Source organism: Ixodes scapularis, unplaced genomic scaffold, assembly GCF_016920785.2.
Source record: "Ixodes scapularis isolate PalLabHiFi unplaced genomic scaffold, ASM1692078v2 PGA_scaffold13__105_contigs__length_92229423, whole genome shotgun sequence".
NCBI classification, from domain to species: Eukaryota; Metazoa; Arthropoda; class Arachnida; order Ixodida; family Ixodidae; genus Ixodes; species Ixodes scapularis.
The window spans coordinates 23015056-23029075 of NW_024609839.1; the positions used below are offsets into that span (position 1 = coordinate 23015056).

The 14020-nt window shown below is 47.9% G+C and overlaps 1 protein-coding gene across 1 annotated transcript in view; it reads right to left on the reverse strand.

The window, feature by feature from the left end:
- The window catches only part of LOC115332169 (neprilysin-11-like), a 97648-nt gene that overhangs the window by 72060 nt on the left and 11568 nt on the right, over positions 1-14020 (reverse strand). The window contains exons 4-5 of the mRNA XM_040216233.1: positions 11824-11910; positions 9493-9689 (exon numbers count right to left, since the gene is read on the reverse strand). Coding sequence (XP_040072167.1) covers positions 9493-9689; positions 11824-11910 — 284 coding nt within the window. The remainder of the gene's footprint in view (positions 1-9492; positions 9690-11823; positions 11911-14020) is intronic.

Below are 14020 nucleotides of genomic sequence, written 5' to 3' on the forward strand. Positions count from 1 at the left end.
TTTGGTTTGTCCAACTCTCCCGCCAGCTTTCAACGCCTAATGGACGTTGTCCTCGGTGACGCGAAGTACGAGTTTGCGATGGCGTACATGGATGACGTAGTGGTCTTTTCACGAACATTCGAGGAGCATCTCGTGCACCTTCAGATCATACTCGAACGAATGCGTCAAGCCGGCCTTACGATTCATCCAGATAAAGTCCAGTTGGCATCGCCTGTAATCAACCTTCTCGGATTTGTTGTGGATAACGGAACGCTGCGGCCGAATGAAGATAAGCTGCGCGCAATAACGGAGTACCCACCCCCTTATGACGTCAAAAGCCTACAGAGATATCTCGGGATGATTGCGTTTTATAGAGATTTTATTCCGCAATGCGCTGAGATAACTGAACCCCTGAACCGATTGCTCCGCAAAAAAACGAAATGGTGCTGGGGGCAAGAGCAGCAAACCGCATTCGCGTGTCTTTCAAGGGCTGTGACTGAAAACGCGTGTTTAAACCTGCCCGACTTGAATCGTCCGTTCGTCTTGCAGACCGACGCAAGCGATTACGGATTAGGAGCAGTCCTTCTGCAGGAACATGACAGCGTTCTTCGTCCCGTAGCTTTCGCCAGTCATACGTTAACCGGAGCGGAGCGAAACTACTCAACAACCGAAAAAGAGTGCCTGGCAATTATTTTTGCGCTTAAGAAGTTTGACATGTACCTTGACGGCGCTTCGTTTAGCATTCAAACTGACCACATGGCTCTCTCGTGGCTCAAAGGGCTTCAAAACCCTGCAGGACGACTCGCTCGATGGGCCCTTTCGCTCCAGCGCTACAAATACACAATCGAGTACAAGCGTGGAGTGGCTAACCACGTTGCAGATGCGTTGTCCCGTGCTCCACTTCTCGGGCAGGAAATGCAGGTGGATCCCGACTTGGTGGCACTGGCCAATGCGGCGCCCATCACACCAGAGTCGCGGTGGGGAACCCTGGTGAGCAGAGAGGAGCTCCGAGCGGCCCAGCTGTCCGATGGACTTTGTCAGAAGGTGATGCACCAGCTGGCAGAAGAAAACTCAGCCGACGCTGGGAATCCCAGAGACTTGGACTCATACCTGCTCAGCAGCGACGGCATCCTGCTGCGATACATCCCCCAGGCGGACGATGGATCCAGCGGCCCGCCATTCCGGTCTGTAATACCACGTAAACTGCGTAAGTCATTTATAAGATATATGCATGATCCCGCCTTGGCAGGCCACAGCAGTGGGAGCAAAACGTACGAAAAGTTGTCCCAAATTGCAACGTGGCCAGGTATGAGGCAGGATGTGATGAGGTACGCTCGTAGCTGCCCGGTTTGTCAGAAGGCAAAACCCCGAGGTGGCCAACCACCAGGTTTAATGCAGTCGGTCAAAAGCAAGTACCCCTGGGAGTGTGTTGCCTGCGACGTTGTCGGTCCCTTTCCCCGTAGTCCACGCGGCAATCAGTATTTGCTAGTAGTGACCGACCATTTCACAAAATGGGTCGAAATGTTTCCTTTGCGCAAACTAGACTCTAAGAAAATCTGGGACTGTCTTCTCGAGACGTTCGCGCGCTTTGGCTTTGCCGCAACGCTTATTACAGACAACGCTTCTTATTTTGTTAGCAAGGTGTTCGTGGATGCGTGTAAGGCGCTAGGCATACGGCACAAACGGACTTCGCCCTACCATCCACAGGCGAATATCACGGAAAGAGTGAACCGTAACCTGAAGCAGATGCTTGTATCGCATACAGAGCGACACAAAGACTGGGACGCGAAATTAGCAGAAATGGCATTCGCTACCCGCACAACAATCAACCGGTCCACGGGTTTTACTCCGGCCCAACTTAACTTTGGAAAAGAGCTCGTGTTTCCCCTGGGAAACGGCCTCCTTTGCACAGATCCTGCAAGCACGCAGCGCACAACCACGCAGTTCGCAGAAGATCTCCGGAAGCGTTTCACGGAGAACCTGCGTGAAGCTCGAGAGAGCCTCGACGTCTCGAGACTGCAGCAGGCAAACCAGTACAACAAGGGTAGGCGAAATCTGCAGTTCAAGGTAGGAGATCTGGTACTGAGGCGAACTCATCCGCTGAGTGATGCTGCTAGAGGCTTCACGGCCTCTTTAGCAAAGAGGTGGGATGGCCCCTACCGTGTTAGTAGCAAGCTCTCCAACCTGTCTTATGAGCTGGTGCATTGTGAATCTGGTGAAGTGTGCGGGTCTATTCATGTCGCCGACCTAAAAGCTTTCTATGAACCCGAGGAGGTAGATGTGTCGCAGGTTCCAGATGACGACTATCCGGACCACCTCTCGGAAGATTCCACACCGTCTCTACCGCGGTACAACTTGAGACGGCGGTGAAGACGACCGGGAGTAGCACGAGTTCTAAGCGTATTATCTTCATGCCCTCTTCGGTGTTTTGGGGGAGGAGAAGAGAAATGGTCCGCGCTCCCGCATGCACAGTGGGACAGGCATCTTTCGTGTGCGCGGCTACTTTTTCCTACCGCGCCATGGCCTCATGTTGTTTTTAATTTCTAGTTCCTCGTGCCAGACAGCGGCGACGCAGCTCCCATCATCAGACCACCCCCCATGGCTGCATCAGTACTGTCCGGAAGTACTGACGTCGGACCCGTGCTCGCTCATCTGAGAAGACCCTTGCTGACCAAGAAGGAAGGCCCCCCCGAAGACCATCAAAGACGTCCTCTGTTTTCGTTTTTGGAAGGGGGGAGATGTGTGGGCAACCTGGCGATTCCAAGCGGTTGGCCCAGGCTGCCCCTCCGACAATCATAAGTGGTCATCTTGGCCACGAGGGGGCCAAGGGCAACTGGCCACGCGAGCGGCGCTCCGCCGCTGATAAAAGGCCGTCGCAGCGGATGCGCGGGGGCTGTTGGGATCGCGGCGCAGGCGATAGCGGTCATTAAATGTTTACGTGTTGTTGAACCGGTGTGCTGTGTCATTCTCCGAGACGGGTAGCAGGAAGGGAAATCCCACAGGAGTAAGCATTCGCAAGGGGACTGGCATAGCTGCAGGATGGATGCACTGTGGTCCTCGTGACGAAATTTTGACAGGAGGCGCAGCACCTCAGGAAAGGTACCGTTGTAGGCCACATCAAGGAACTGCGGAACGCCGCCGAGATCCCCGAGATCTCCGATGAACCATCACTATCGCTGCCATACAGTACACCGCCAACGCAGCTTGACGTTAACTCCACGTTCAGTGCCACAGAACGACGAAAGTTTTGTGAGCTTCTCGCTGATTTCAGCCACTGTTTTGTGACGACCTCAAACGCGCGCCAGAAAACAGTTGCCAAACATTGCATCGTTACCAACGAGGATGCGCTCCCTGTGCATCGGCTGCCGTACCGGGTATCCCCAAAGGAAAAAGAGTCCATTCATAAGCAAGTCTAAGAAATACTCAGCGAAGACAACATCCAGCCGTTAAGAAGCCAGTGGGCCTCTCCAGTCATACTGGTGAAAAAGAGGAATGGAACGCTTCGATTCTGCGTGGATTACCGGAGGCTCAACGCGGTGACGAAAAAAAACGTGCATACGCTTCCTCGCATCGACGATACGGTCTACCGGCTGCGCTACTCCCGATATGTTTCGTCGATTGACATAAAGAGCGCACACTGACAGATTCAAATTGACGAACGGGACCGAGAGAACAGCGCCTTCGTTACGCCCGATGGGCTGTACGAGTTCAAGGTGATGCCATTGGGACTGTGCACGGTGCCAGCCACTTTCCAGCGTGTCATGGACACAGTACTGGCAGGCCTCAAATGGCAGACCTGTCTTGTTTACCTTCACGACGGCCAACTTTGACGAGCACTTGCATGCGACGCCTTCGGGTCGATCTCCAAGCAATCAAGACCACCCCACTCACCCTCAAGCTGACGAGGTGCCGTTCGCCTACGGCAAACTTAGGTTCTTAGGTCACCTTCTGAGCAACGAAAGTGTTCGTCCTGACCCTGAGAAGACTCACGTCGTAGTGACAGTTCCATGGCCCCCCGAAAATAAGGCCGTATGAAATATTCCTGAGGTTTTGCGTGTATTAGAGGCGGTTCGTTTTTGGATTTCGCGAACCTTTTTTCGCTGCGCACGTACCTCACGATAGACGCTGTGACCTTCGAATGGGGAGAAGAACAAAGGACATATGACGAGCTAAAGCGACGACTCCAGTCGCCACCTATTCGTGACCAGTTCGACCAGTGAGCCGAAACAGAAGTTCAGGCAGACATCAGCAATACAGGACTCGGCGCGGTACTGGCCTAACGACAGGAGGAAAGAGAGCGTATGATCGCTTACGCTAGTCGGACGTTTTCGAACGCTGAACAAATTACTCGATGACCTAGAAAGAATGTCTTGCCGTCCTCATGGTCATCACAACATTTCGCCTGTACCTGCACAGAAGCCCGTTTCGTTTGGTCAGAGAGATCACCACTCGCTTTGTTAGCTCGCAAATCTCAAGAATCCTTCAGGACGTCTCGCACGGTTGTCTTTGACTTTATGAATTCCACGTGAGTGTGATCTACAAGTTCATCCGCAAGCACAGTGTGCCGATTGTTGGTCGAGAGCACCAGTCGAGTTCGACTCTGAGCGTACCGGCGACAACGATGACGACGACGTTTTTGTCGGCGCGGTGACCATGAGCAACATCGCAGCACTTCATAAAGACGATCTTGAGCTTCGTGCACTCATCGAGCATCTGGAGGGACGAGGGAGTACAGTTTCACGCGTCTTCGCAGGACCCCTGACAACCTTTGCCCTTCGAGAAAGTATGCTGTACAAAGACAAGGTCAGCGGCACCAACTCGACGTCGCTGCTGGTTATATCTGCGAGTCTTGGAGCGGAAGTCTTCCAAGCATGCCACGATTATCCGGCGGCGGGGAACTTGGGCTGCATTGGAACAGTTGCATGGATTCGGGAATAATTATACTGACCGAAGCTCCCGAAAGCTTGCTACCTCTATGTCCGATCGTGCCGCAAATGCGAACGATGCAAAAAAAAAAAAAAAAAACACCGACGAAGCCGGCAGGACAGTTGCAGTCGATCACTCTCCCGACTACTTCGTTCTACCAGGTCGGAATAAACTTGCTTGGACAAGTTTCCGCCATCCACGAAAGGAAGCCTGTGGATCATCGTCGTGACCGATTACCTCACAATGTACGCCGAGACAAAAGCGCTCCCGTCGGGAACCGCTGGGGAAGTAGCCAAGTTCTTCGTCGAGGCCACCGTTCTCAGGCACGGTGCTTCCGAAGTACTGATTACGGAGCGAGGGTCGTCATTTTCGGCACATCTAAGTCAGGAGAACCTTTGGCTCATCCACCCCAGTAATCATCGAACGACGGTGTACCATCCACAGACGAACGGGCTGACGGAACGGCTAAACAAGACCGTCGCCGACATGATCCTATATACGTCGACATAGAGGACAAGACGTGGGACGTGGTCTTACCCTACGACACGTTTGCCTACAACACAGCTGTTCAAGAGACCACTGGAGTTAAGCCTCTCCAGCTGGTACATGGTCGGAAAATAACGTACATACTATACTCCGCGACAACTTTTCTTGGCAATGAAGTGGAAGGCACAGGCCCGCGTCCCCTCTCCCATTTTGAGTGTGCGCGGGCTCTCCTCCTCTCCCCGGAAATGGGGAGAGGAGGAGAGCCTGCGTACACTCAAAATGGGAGAGGGAACGCGGGCCTGTACCTTCCACTGCATCGCCAAGAAAAGTTGTCGCGGAGTATAGACGCGATGCCGCCGCACGAAAAAGGGATGGTTGAAGCGACGACACTCAGGTGGTTGCTCGTCGGGCCGAACATGTCCGCCAGCTCGCCCGACTCCGAATTCAAAACCAGCAGCGTGTCGACGCTGGCCGCTAAAATCTTGGTCGTCGGGACGTTCACTTCCACCCCGGGGACAAGGTGAATGTCGACACCCATTTGCCGCCATGGCCTCAGCGAAAAACTGTTCAAACGGTGCTTCGGACTGTGCAAGGTACTTCGTCACCTCGGGGAGCTCAACTAGGAGGTGGGGCCCGACGGAATGCAAACATTATCGCTACGCCGGCCCCGACCCGAAGTGGTTCAGATCGTTAGACTTTTTTGCTTACCATTTTGTTTTGTTTTCTGTTGCATCAATGCGACGCGCTTAAAAAAAGGGGGGGGGGGGGTAATTGCTGCGTGCATGATCGAGAAGATACGCTTCTCCATTCGCCTAGACGATTCGCGTACACTGATACACCGAGCGTAAACGATAAGGAGGCCAGAGTTACCTTGTCTAGTCAGTCTCACCCCAGCTCTTTACCGAACATTCTAGGTAGAATATTCGAGATGACAAAGCATAATAGATGAAGAGCCCAGCGTCGTATCGCCGATGGATTGACTGAGTCTTTGTCGCGATAGCCAGCTGTTACGCCGACGTACTGTCGCTTGCCTCTGCCGCCTTCGACGCTCGCTACTGCTTTCTCGGCGTCTTCTTTTCTTCTCTTTCCCGTTTCTGGTACACGTTCGCCCCCACTGAATCTTTATTTCATTTCCTTTCCTCCTGATTAGTCTGTCATTCGTGACATATATATATATAGATTGGGTTTGAAATCACGAGGCCCCGATCTAAAAAGGCCGTGAAAATCGGTGCCTTCACATAGCAATTTAAACTTTTCGTGAAAGCTGTATAGGCAGGTCGTTTTCATCTTGTAAAACTACAAACAATACCTCTCACTCCGTAAAAAAATAGAGTGAAAAAACTTGCCAGCGTCAACGGCGGACGGCGATGCAGATGACTGAGTCGAGTTGTGGGGCACATTTGCCGCACGTATTGGTAGATGGAGCTGCCTCCTCATTGTAACTGCCCATATCGACCGTGGTCTATTAAAATGAACACGACTTTTCATAATGTAGCTTTAATTTAAGAATAAATGCGAATGCCGACGGTAGGCCACACCTTTCGCTCGTCGGCTACACCGTCCGTAGCTGCTACCGATGTCATCTATCAATACGCGCGCCGAACGCGCCCCGTAATTCGACTCGGCTGTCTGCGTCTTTGTCCGCCGTTGACCCTGGCAATTTGGTGACCCTATTTTTAGAGAAAAAGAGCTACACCTTTTAATCTTACCAAGTAAAACCGACCTGCGAAATCCACATTTGACCAAATGTTTAGATTGCTGCGTAAAGGCGGGTATTTATACAGCCCGTTTTAGATAGAGCCTCGTAATTTCAGACAATCCTTATATGTAATTCTATTGTCCAGGCATACTTGTATACATCCTTTGTAAAAGAAATTTCAAAACTTGATATTTACCACTTTACAGAGTGTACGGAACTAAAAGATAATTATAGAAATAATGGCTACACTTTCTTGCTTAGAAGATTGGCCTTCGAACGTTTTCCTTGCTTTTGATGACACAGCGAGTACCGCATATTTTAAGACTTACCGGCAAGGACTAACTGCGGTAGCTTCTGCAGTTTACTTATAGAGGAACAAAATTCCTTCCTGTTTCCTTATAAGAGAAGAAAGTGCCCTTAGTGCACTTTTGAGAGGTTGTACTTTTGCGCTTCGTTCACGTTGGAACAGGACCGCTGGCGCAAAAATGCGCTCCATTAAGGAGCCGAAACCTAGAAACGCTTCCAATTGGAGCATTGTTTAAGCAGTAAAAGACTATAACTGCATTAAATCTTCATAAAACGAGTCGATTTGGTGGCTCTCGATAATAATTGAAAGAATTATAATTGGACCAATGTGTTTATTTTCAGTATTTAAAAAGTAGATTCGAATATTTGAGTTAATTTTCACCTGATTCGTATATTTTATCTAACCCTTGACCTCCCTGTGGCTGGCAGTCTTGTTCCCGGAAAGAGAGATGTTTGATATTCTTTGCTAAACCCTTGATTTGCATTGTGTGGGCACCATTTCCGGCCGCCATGACAGTGCATAAAAATACTTCTGGTTCTCCTAAGTTTACCTTGTGTTTGGGTGAGTGCGCGACGACACGTGGTGCTCTGGCGAGCAATTGCGTGAGAGTCATGCGCTTCTAGAAATTCCCCAGTATCGTGCTTTTAAGTTGGTAGTGCGCGCCAGCTCTAACAAATGGTCACAAGTGAAGTTTCTCGACAGATAAGAGGAGAGACGCCGCCGACGCCGCCGAGTTTGGGTGATCGCAGGACGGCCAGGACGGCAACGACGGTGCTCGCCTTCTTCGATGTGCTGCCGACAGATGGCGTAACATCAGAAAGCAAAGGATGTGGCGAGGCGGTAACTCTATCGACCATCTCCGTACAGCACTAATTGGAAACCAGGCCATTACTTCACGTTCAAATGCAAGGCGACGCGAAGTTCTGGGAAAGAAACCTTGAATATAGGGGCGAGCAATTCTCGGAGCAATACAGAAAAGTGTACATTACAGAGACCCGCGTTCGTACTGAAGGAAGTATACCAAAAGCATTCGGGAGATTGTCAGCTAAGCTCAGGTCCGACTCGGCACCCCCGCGGCGAAGCTCGGCGTGTACCTTCTGTGCTTGGGAAAGGTAGATGTATACCGCGGATGCTTTGCTGTTCACGATGAAGTTTAAAGCCTTTAAAGACTTGAAAGTTTTAAGTCGTGTTCAGGTATACGAATGTACGGCTCTAATAGGTAGTCGTAAAGCTGCACCCACGATACCTTCGGCAGATTTGTCATTCCATTGAAGAAGAAATGCTTGTTGTTGACTTAATGTTTACATACCTCAAAAATCGTAAAAGTTTTTTTTTGTTTTTTGTTTTATCGGATCAGTAGGCATACAATGCTAGAATCGCGTGTGTGCGGCCATTCTGCAAGTTGCACCATCCTAAGCAAGCAGAGTAATCAAATAACAAGAAAATTCATTGATGCCGAAGATATTGCTAGGCTTGACAATAAATACGTCAGTACTCTGTCCATGTTGTCAAAAAAAAAAGAGTTAGTTTACCTGGCGACACGTAGTTGCGAAAACGCTGTGTGGTGGGTTTTGTATATTGACCACAATGAGATATTTGCGGACAATTTGTGTGCACTGGATTAACAAACGAAAAAGACAACAAAAGATAAAATAAAAGAAATAGAGGTGTGAGTTCAATGGAGTGGGTATGCTGTGTGTTTGTAAAAACACTAGAGTGTATGAGTGACATTTGTGCGCTTTGAAGTCAGCAATATGCCCAACCAACTCGACCAAGCTGCTGTTTTGGCGTAACAATATAATTTTTCATTCAAGGAAAATTCAAAGTAAAAAAATCAAATTTGGGGGTTTTACGTGCCAAACCTACGACGGGCATCTGGCTTGCCCCAGCAGAGGACTGAGGATTAATTTCGACCACCTGGGGATCTTTCAACGTGCAACCGAAAGCTCGGTTACACGGCGCCTTCTCCGTAATAAGCCTCCGTCATATTGCGGGCACCTTGGTCGGGATTCGAACCCGCCACCGTAGGCCGGCGCTCTCGCCTCGGAGCCACCGAGGCGGCTGAAGGGAAATTTAAGAGGGCACAGTTACTTACAAATATTGTATGGGTACCAGGGTTGAAATAATTTTCTTCCACAAAAATTCCAAACAGTCCATTCCAACCTTGTTCATTAATCACATTATATTGATTTCTAGGTGGGGAGGCGGTCGAAACAACCTTGGGCCACGATGCGAAACCACTGTCTTTAAGAACCGCTTTAAGGTTCTTGATCTCAATCGCTTCCGTTGTATCTGCAAGAAACATCCATGGGACACCAAAGTTACAGGTTAGCTTTTGAATATTGCTTGTTTCATATTGTTAGGCCACGTGTCTGTATCTGGGGCATTTAAATCAAATTCTGTAATGTGAATGCCAGTGCAACCGAGTAAGAAATAAATCTATAGTGCACCCAGAGGATGAAACGCAGGCAAGTTTGTTGGTTGTCAACAAACGAAAACAAAATGTCATTAGTAATCTAGGTTTTCGCAACTACAATTATGTGCTATAGAGGCATCATTGTACCGAGGTTGCCCGAAGTTTTGAATGGAATACTCCCGAGCAAGCCGTTGGACCAAAGCGTTTTACTAGGTTTCCCGGATGTTAAATTGTCTCTGCCCATTTACACCGCGCGGTAGCCAACCGCAATCGTCCATGCGAGGGGCGCTCCGCCGCTGATAAAAGGGCGGGGCAAAATTTGGGCCTGCAGCGCGGGCAATGACCGTCAATAAATGACTGCGTGTTATTGAACCGCTGCGTTCTGTCATACTCCGAGGCGAGTAACCGCAAGGGAAATCGTACATACTTTAACAATAATTTTGAAATAAATAGATTAGGCTAGTTACGCATTTCACATGACATACAAATACTATACTACCTAATCTCCCTTACAAGGAGCGTGGCTGACGCTACCCTGTAAAGTATTTGGAATTTTTTGCTACAAATAACAATATTCAAATGGATGTAATTTCTGATATACAGGTGTAAATCATTCACTACGTAAAGTTAATAATATTTGGTCGGTGTATTATACACCAACATATATCTGGTGCTTACATAATCTAACATTAAGGAGCCTTACAGTTACAAATTGTCTGGTAAATCCCTTGAAGCTAATGAATTTGTGTTCCAAAAACGAAGCTGGTATCTTCGTTTTTGGAACTTTAATACAGATCGAACCCCATAAGAAATCACTCAAGGTGACGTCTACCGCATATCATTATTGAATTGTTCGGCTTTCTACGTTGACGGGAGTAAAAACTTTCCAGCGACCTCGCTTCTCCAATACGAGCACGATGACCCGAAAAGGGGTGTAGAAGCAAGTGCGATAGCACAGCAAACCCTCTAAAATCTGGACACACAATAGCAACAGCAACGTGCTGGCCTAGACTGTGGTGTGTCTGGCGCTTAACCGAGTAGAATGGTTTCGAATCCAGCCTAAAATTCTTCAAGGCGTTTTTTTAAGGCAAAACAATTGGTTTAGAAAGTGAAATCATTTGAGATATGTGACGACCTTTAATTTGCATTACATGTCATGTTTTTAATCACCTTCATCCTACGCGTGACGTCACGATTCACGTGAGCGTTTTCGGTTGTCTTATGTTTCTACGCGAGGTCACGTGTCTGTGACGTCATGAGCCTATCAATCAATCTCGGATCTTAAGCCACCGATGCTGGCTTTTGTGCGACATAAGCTCATTAACGCTATCCAGTCAAAGTATTTGGAGAAAGCGCTTCTTCTTTGGATCACAGTTCAATCAAAGAAAAAGAAGAAACGTGAACAATTCTTCAGGCATTCTGCCCAGTAACTACGTGGCGTCATCAAAGATTTATACATTTATGTATGTGCAGATGCGGCGCCTGTCCTTGCAAAGGACCCACCCATAAAAAACGGACCGTGTTACAGGCTTAAGCTAAACAATTTTGGCTAATTTTGTTTGAAAGTGTTCAGCTGGACAGGGTACATTTACCAGCAATTTGAATGTATCACTTTTTGTGTCCGTATTTTGTCCTATCAAGTTCAACTGGCCATTTTTGCAAAAAGGGACCGAACTGGTTCCTGAACGTTGAAATTCAGCTTATAAAATGTGATTAGAGTTCGCATTTATTGTTCTTCGTCAATGCTTAAACAGGTAGAGAGCTGCCGAGCCTTTACATTCAAGCCTGTTAAATTAAGAATAAAAGTACGCTAACCAAAAATTAAAAGTAGGATCAGCCCAACAGCCCTTAATCTCGGCATTGAATGATACAATCTGAAAGTTGAACAGCTGAAAACGTTTCTCGTACAAATCGAACACGGATTTTTTCAGTTTGTTTTTATAACTAAACGAATATTTTACAACACGTTTTGTGCACCCTACTTAGAGAAATTAATGAATAATCACGTACCCGGTTTTTTGCAAGATTTGAACATGTAATGCATTTTTGTCCGAGGCGATTGCGCCCCGCCTGGTGGTCTGTAGGTATTGATAACACCTAAACGCAATAAAACAAAGCTGTAGGTTAGCAGTTGCACGAGATATGTCATTGAGTTAATTGTTGCAGAATACAAAGCACCTTCTCAAAACCGCTTGACAGGGTGAGGCGTAGAGATAATTGCGCCATGAGTTATCTAATAAAGAACACACCTTAGATAAACAGAAAGCGATGTAAATTGTTTACTTCTTGAATACAAATGCTCTTCTCTTTTGTCGGTATGAATGCTAAACTGGCATTATATATCAGAAAACTGGAGGAACCTTCATGTCATATTCGCGTTGTGCGCTCTCGCAGTCAGCCAAAATAACGCAAATTTTTTCGATGGCTGAGGCTTTGCCCAATACCTCTACGCCAACTCACGCTGGCACTTACTAAGAAAACGTGATGATATTCATTTACACTGGGTGAAATGAAATATCTAAATTCTTCAGAATCTTCAAGGACGCAGGCCAAAAAACGTCTCAAAGGCTGGAAAAAGCCTAGCTCGGCCTTCTAGTTAGTACGGTGTACATCGCGCTGCCAAATGCCACGTGGCCTGCGAGTGGAAGAAATTCAGCACTCCAATGCTGAAGAAAGGAGGATGGTGTAAATACATTTTAATATTATTTCTGACTACCTTATACACGCCGGCCTTATATCATTCCGTTCATAAATAGCCGATCTAGATACATTTTTTCTGTGGCTTATGGTACCTTGTCTACCTCTTGTTAAGCAAATTTCTTCGAATTGATCAAACTGTTCTCATGTTTGAACACAATAGTGCTGCTTAAAATCACTCGATTCTGGAAAAGTACTGTCATTGTTTTCCCTACCTCCTAGCCGGACATAAACATATACTAACATTCGGAAGACCCGAACGTCACAGTCTGATTGGCTGATCGGTTTTTATAGACATGGCGACAGACATTTCGACCTCTTGATATCTTCGGAGCGTGAAAAAAGTCGTACTAACCAGCGCACCAAAATCGCTCCGGAGCTTCTTCGTACTAAAAGCGCTCCTCGCCAGTATAAGCGTACTTGGCACTGTGTATCCAATCCACTTACCAATTATCCTTTTTTGAGAAATCTCTTACAACGTAATTTATTGCAGGAAAATTATTTTTTAATGCCAACAAGCACCGACGCCCCATGATGGGGTGCAGGGAAGATGTCCTCTTGATTTGCCGGGGTTTGAATAGACAGATATTCGTATAGATGAAATGTCTTTATAAAGCAACCTGTGACCGGAAATTTGCGACGGCTCACAAAGAATGGCCAACATACGGGATCTTGGTGGTGCTTTTCCAAGATCCGGTGACTCTAGTGCCGACCTGATTACGCTGTGGCCACCGACATAGAAAGACGGGCGGAGCAGGCCGTTTGTGGGTGCTCTTCGTTCAAACCTGAAACTGCTGGGACGTGTCGCCCAGTGTTTATGCCACCCTACCGTCAACCAGGCTCTCGGGAAAGTTGGTAAGTATTTCGCGCTAACTGCACGTTATAGTATAAGTAAAAACCCCGGGTGTCCCGCCGTTGCTACGAGGTATGTTTTCTAATTTTCGAGAGTTGCGGCTGCAGTGAGCATTTAAATCCTCCGTAGCTGTTAATGCTATCTGCTCGGGGGGGGGGGGGGGGGGGGGGGGGGGCGGAGGGGGGGGGGGGGGAGGCCACCGGACGCCCTTTACCAGACGCCCTCCTATCCCATTGGAGCTTCCACAATCTTAGCCGAACAACGCCAGTAGGGTCCGTGGCACTCGTTTTTAGACGTAACGTGTGAAACATTGGCATGGTCATTATTCATTGATTTACAATTTTTGTTATTTTGTTTAATACACGATCTCAAGCTTAAACGTGTGGACCTTCTGCAGTGCAAGTTCTATGCTTGATAGTCTAATAATATTCCTTTTAGAAAAATTCCAGGAGACGTCTTGGTTATCCCATAATGCTCTTCGGGGAAACAGGAATGGCCGGGTTATTCTGATCTACCCTTGGACGGACCCAGACTCTTCGTGTGTTTTGTCAACGGTATAATCTATTCTCCCCTACTATCGTATGTTTAACACACACAAAAAACGAAATCAGCAAAAACCACCGTCATCACATCCCCTATCTTGCTTGGGTGTTACCT